This window comes from Otolemur garnettii, unplaced genomic scaffold (genome assembly GCF_000181295.1).
Source record: "Otolemur garnettii isolate 467f Iridium unplaced genomic scaffold, OtoGar3 scaffold00014, whole genome shotgun sequence".
NCBI lineage: Eukaryota > Metazoa > Chordata > Mammalia > Primates > Galagidae > Otolemur > Otolemur garnettii.
Genome location: NW_003852409.1, coordinates 16,642,009 through 16,648,241, shown reverse-complemented (window position 1 = coordinate 16,648,241; position 6,233 = coordinate 16,642,009). Strand labels below are relative to the sequence as shown.

The 6,233-nt window shown below is 39.7% G+C and overlaps 1 protein-coding gene across 1 annotated transcript in view; it reads right to left on the bottom strand.

Annotated features, from left to right (window-relative positions):
• PRPF4 (pre-mRNA processing factor 4) overlaps window positions 1-6,233 on the bottom strand; it is a 19,307-nt gene that overhangs the window by 5,589 nt on the left and 7,485 nt on the right. Inside the window, exons 4-9 of the mRNA XM_023510564.1 lie at window positions 5,481-5,568; window positions 4,982-5,061; window positions 4,735-4,828; window positions 4,121-4,215; window positions 2,903-2,961; window positions 1,804-1,927 (exon numbers count right to left, since the gene is read on the bottom strand). Of these exons, the coding sequence (XP_023366332.1) occupies window positions 1,804-1,927; window positions 2,903-2,961; window positions 4,121-4,215; window positions 4,735-4,828; window positions 4,982-5,061; window positions 5,481-5,568 (540 nt within the window). The remainder of the gene's footprint in view (window positions 1-1,803; window positions 1,928-2,902; window positions 2,962-4,120; window positions 4,216-4,734; window positions 4,829-4,981; window positions 5,062-5,480; window positions 5,569-6,233) is intronic.

The following is a 6,233-nucleotide window of genomic DNA, read 5'->3' as shown; positions in this document are numbered from 1 at the left end:
GGAGACTCGCTTGAGCCCAGGAGTTGGAGGTTGCTGTGAGCTGTGATGTCACAGCACTCTACCCAGGGGGATAGCTTGAGGCTCTGTCTCAAAAAAAATCCCAAATAAACAAAAACTTTAGAGTTAACAATAATTTAAGCTACTTCTCAAAGTTTAAAAAGATTTGAGACCATTTCATGTAACAATGGTACTTTGATAAACACTGGCTTTCTACCTCAATTCATCTTGTTAAAAAACTCCTAATCTTAATGGCACACCATTTAGGATTAAAGAAGAATAAAAAATACATTAGCCTGATAAGCAAACTAGCCACTCTGACCAAAGTAGGGTCTGGAATCTAGAAAGAAAACACACTCTGGCAGACATGAGAAGATACAGTAATCAGATCGTTTCAGAGCGAGTGGATTACAGATAAACCTTTCTTAAATTTAGGCCTGCCCTAAGAGCTAAATAGAAAAAAGAACTCCTACATAGAGGCTGAGTTTCATTTTTGTGGCCATTAAATTCTGCTATCAACCACAGAAAAGAAGATCTGAAACATTAGCAAAAAGGAAATAAACATGGAACCCTAAAGAGGGTAATTAAAAACGGAACTTTGTCAATGTGCATACATAGAACCAAAGCCCCAGTGGAATAAATATTGCTAAGTATTACCAAAGCCAATTAAAACTTGCTGTGCTCATAGGTGAGACCCTGTCTGGCAGTAAGTGTAGATGCTAATTAGCTCTTTAAAAAATTCTGGAATAAAAACTTTCATATGTTTTTCCAAAGAAAGAAAACTAAGCAATTAAAGTCAGATGTCTTTTAGCCAACAAAGTGCTTGCAAAATTTTTGGAAAATAATAATAACCACATTAAAAAAAAATTGGTGTAGCTGAGAAATATATTCTAGGTAAAAGATACACTGGAAGGGTTCGGCACCCGTAGCACAGTGGTTGTGGCACCAGCCACATACACCAATGCTGGCAGGTTTGAACTCAGCCCAGGCCTGCTAAACAACGACAACTGCAACAAAAAATAGCCGGGCATTGTGGCAGGTGCCTGTAGTCCCAGCTACTAGGAGGCTAAGGCAAGAGAATCGCTTGAACCCCAGAGTTTGAGGTTGCTATGAACTGTGACACCATAGCACTCTACTGAGAGCGACATGGTAACATTCTGTCTCAAAAAGAAAAAATAAAAAGATACACTGGAAGGAGACATCACTTCCTTGGCAATAGTGCTAGACAGAAACTCACTTTCCTTTTCCTTGTGGCTGTTTACTATAAGTCAACAAGCTGTCAATGTACTAAACAGTGCATTTCTTCATCATAATCTATTGCTGTAGTTCTCAACCTGTAGTTTGTCACCTCTTTGGGGGCTGAACAACCATTTCACAGGGGTCACCTAATATATCCTGCGTATCAGATATTTACATTACAATTCATAATAGTAGCAAAATTACAGTTATGAAATAGCAACGAAAATAAATTTTATGGTTGGGGGTCAACACAACACGAGGAACTGTATTAAAGGGTCGTGGCACTAGGAAGGTTGAGAACTACTGTAGAAGGTATGCTGAATCTTTCTGGAATAAATGGAGCTAGGAAATGGTGGTCACTAGGCTGGAGGCAAAAATCAAGATCCAAAGTTAATTTTAAGAAAAACGTGGACCCCTGGTGAGAAAAGGTCTAAGAAAGGAATCTTCCACTTTAAGTTACCTCGACTCTTAGAGAATCTCTTGTGTTAACCCTAAGGTCCTGAAAGCCAACCAATCCACTAACTGCTTTAATGATGGCAGTATGGACCACTGAACAGTAATACTCACCTATCAAGACTCCAAAGCTTCACAGAGCCATCAGCAGCGCAAGAAGCCAGGTTGACATCTTTTTTATCCAAGGAGATAGTGGATTTGGGATGGAATACAATTGCTCCTACATTTGTGTTATGGCCTAAAGGAGTGAAAAATTAAAGGGTTCCCACCATCTTACAACTTACATAACAAATAGAGGCTATACTGAATAATACAGATAAGTATATATTAGGAAACATGTGGACATACAGAGTATTAAAGTGACTACTTAACTATTAAGAAGAAGCTATCTCAACTTGAAGTACTATTTAAATTGCATTAAAACAGCAAATCAGATAATAACTTTTTGTTATTGTTTATGGATTATAAAGTGCCAGAGTGTGACTGGACATGAGAGAAAGTGGATGTATATGAAGTCATTATATTCTAGCCTTGCAGCCAGAGAAAACTGAGTCAAATCAAATCAAGAATTGATGTTGGCTCGGCGCCTGTGGCTCAAGTGGCTAAGGCGCCAGCCACATACACCCAAGGTGGCGGGTTCAAATCCAGCCCGGACCCGCCAAACAACCATGACGGCTGCAACCAAAAAATAGCCGGGCATTGTGGTGGGCACCTGTGGTCCCAGCTACTTGGGAGGCTGAGGCAGGAGACTCGCTTGAGTCCAGGAGTTGGAGGTTGCTGTGAGCTGAGATGCCACGGCACTCTACTCAGGGGGACAGCTTGAGGCACCTGTCTCAAAAAAAAGAACTGATGTTGTAGGCTGGGTATGGTGGCTCATGCCTGTAATCCTAGCACTCTGGGAGGCCTAGGCGGGTGGATTGCCTGAGCTCACAGATCCTAGACCAGCCTGAGCAAGAGCAAGACCCCCAAATCTAAAAATAGTGGGGCATTGTGGCAGGCACCTGTAGTCCCAGCTACTCAGGAGGCTAAGCAAGAGAATAGCTTGAGCCCAAGAGTCTGAGGCTACTGCTAAGACACCATGGCACTCTACCAGGGGAGACAAAGTGAGACTCTGTCTCAAAGAAAGAACTGATGTTGTATGTACTCAGTTTGAGAGTCGGGCAGAGTTTACAGCTTACCAGAGTTCACCCTGGCAAACAAGACCTTAACTCACCTCGAAGAGTGTGAAGGAGGTTGCAATCAGGAACAGACCAGAGCTTACAAAGCCCACTCCTATCAAATACAAAGGAAAGCATCTCAGCGAGGGTTAGTCTGGGAAGGAAAAGGTATCTTGGGAACATTACTAAAGGACAATCTTTTCTTACTTCAATAAATGTTACAGTGGCTTAGAGAAAAAAATCAAATCAAGATTTAATAAAAGCCTTGTAATTTAAAGAGTTACAGAAAAAAAAATTTACAGCCAGGCTCCAAGCAACCAGAGGCCTCCTTGACTGTACATTATGAAGCTGACATTGTACAAGTTGCCATTCTCCTTAACTTTTAGACTAATTTGTGATGGAAGGTAAGACAAATTAAACTACTCAATGTTAAGAACTGTATCATCTCTTTAAAATAAACAGCATTTTGCTACTTACAAAGCACTTTTAAAAGACTTTTGGAAATTTTCCAACAAATTACTTTTATATATATTATCTCAAATGATCTTTATATCAGACCTGGCAAGTAGGTTAAGACAGGACTTACCAATTCTATTAAACTTTATAGCGTATTGTTTCTTGGCCTTCTGAATCAGTCCCAACTTCTGCCTACTCAAGTAGCTCCTGTGTACTCAATTTAAATTTTCTCTCTCACTAAATAGCCATGTCCCACAAAAAAAGAAAAACCAAAATAAAACAAAACAACAGAGTTCCTACACCTTAGGAGTTGTCGGCATATGTGGTGGTTAGTAGAAAGCAAAATAAAAAGAAAGCAGTAATTAATGTTTACCAGGTCCTTACCATATCAGGTACTACTATTCAAGACAAAATGCTTTACAAACACTATCTCAATCCATCTTACTGATAAGGGCACTGAAGCTTACAGTGATTAAGTGTCTTAGCTAGGTCATGTAACTGAAAAAGAAAAGTTATACAGAGGTGCAGATAGTAGTTGGGCCTATACTACATGAGCTTCTCCAAAACACATGGGTGAAGAACGTGACAGAATGCTACATGCTATAGATAGGGGGTGGGGACTGGTAAACAGTAAGCATGGTTCAGTAAAGGCTACAAAGTATTATACAGCTGGTAGAACACTACTACCTTCTACAGTATTTGGTGTGATCATGAGAAGGTGAGAAAAAGGATGCAGAAAGACATTTAAGACAAATGCTAACTTTTTTCTAAATTTATCACCCATTTAGGAAAAAATATCATTGTAAAATGGAACTTACCAACAAGCTGTGGCCAACATCTTGGAATTAGGACTAAAGTGACAGTAAGAGATAGGCCGATCATCCCCAATCTGACTGCAGAAATTATTCAAAGACTTCAAAGAAAAAAAAAAAAAAGAGGACAAATGGTGACAGACTAATCCACGAATTCCAAGGCTTTCTTCATCATTTAAAAAAAAAACAAACAACTTCCATTTTAAACCACACCAAGGTTCTTCCATGGTTTTTTTGGTTGCTGTTAGGAGATAATTATATTAATAAATGGAGTTAAGGCTTATCTGAAACTCTAGCATGCTATTTTCTACAGTCTTAGTATTACTACCTTCTGTGTCAATAAAATATAAACAGAAAACCCTGGAGCTGTGTCTAAATATAAACATAAAACCTAAAAGCACAGCTCTGACATATTAAAAGGGAGAATTATGAGTAGAACCATTGGCCTCTGATGAGTACAAAACACAGTAGGTTCCTGTCACCTTGCACGACGGCTCCTCCCATAATCATAGCAGCTCAAGCAGGGGGCAATTAATAGATGCCTTTACCTTCCTAGAAGAGGGCCCACACAGGAAAATCTAATAAATATTAAGAACCTTCAACTGCTATAAGCAACTTACCCGTAGAGATTTATGCAGCTCCTGCATCTGGGAGGTTCTAGTTGTCTCAGGAATTTCTTTATGGAGACGAGCCTCTTCTAAGCGCTTCATTGCCCTGTGACACAGAAAAAACACTGCTATAAGTAAATGGTTGTAAACAAAGGTCCACACACATATATCAATTTCATTTAACAATCAGTCATTATAAAGCAGACTCTCAGTCACTGAGATGAAACAAACAAAAAATATGCTTCTTTCTTCCCCTTACCTGGGCAGTGAGTAATTAGCTATCCATAGTCTAGCCACTTTCAAGCTGTTCGGTCCTTCATGGTACCAGGTTTGCTGATACTGAAAGGGAAATTAAGAGCAGAAATGTTAACTCTGAAGCATTTCTGCCCCTCCGATAGCTGATAATTCTCTATCCTGACTGTCCAGAGAGAAGGTGAATTAGTCTGGTAATAGGATAAAGTCAGGCATTGTGCTTTCCACTATGATATGTGTTTTCTTCTATGATGCCTTTTAGATAGGTTCTGATTCTTTGTTAAGTTATGCCAGGAATGTGACAATTCTTCCCTGACTGAAAAACATGTAGTTCCATTCATACCTACAAAGGAAGAACAATCTACTGCCACCAACTATTACTGAATGGTAGAGCCTTCAAAGCCATCTTCCCCACTCATCCTAGCAAACCAATGAAAGCAGAAAACAAGAGAACTACTCTGTCGTTTCCTTCATGTTTATACTGTGAAGCCAAAGACATATTTTACCTCTTCTTTGGACTTCTTAGATTTCTCATCATCCTTCTTAGTCTTTTTTAAGGCATCAGTACCAACTACTGAGAGGATATTTCTTAACCTGTAACAAAAAATCCAATTAAAACCCTGCTGAGGTAAGATTGTGAAAAAGTCCATCTTAAATGGTAGCATGCCTCCACTATTCTCTCACACTGAAACCCTTACCAAACTTTAAGAGTCATGTGGGCATGCCTAAACTCCTAGTTTGATCTTCTTTATTTGAAAATTCACTAAATTCAACTATGAGCAATAGCCGTATTCAGCTTAGAGTCAACTAGCTCCCTTCCCCCTCACTACTACCACTAGTTCTGGGGGAAGACAGATAGTACTAGAAAACTATCATATGTTATATTAAGTATCATGGCAGCAGTAAGCTCAGAGTGCTAGAGGGGAATATAGAAAGGACATCTAACCTGGTCTTGGAGAGAGGATCAGAAAAGGGTTCATAGAGAAAGTGTTACCTAATTGAGTCCTCAATTAGTAAAAGGGATCAAGAGTGGGAAAATCATAGTTGAGGCAGAGTATTAAACAAATGTAAAGGCCAAGAGGTTAGAAAAACATGTTGAACTTGGAATCATAAATAGTTTAACAAGGCTAGAACATGGGCTTGGCGTCTGTGGCTCAAGGGACTAAGGCGCCAGCCACATACACCTAAGGTGGCAGGTTCGAATCCCCAGCCCGGGCCCGCCAAACAACAATGATGGCTGCAACCAAAAAATGGCCAGG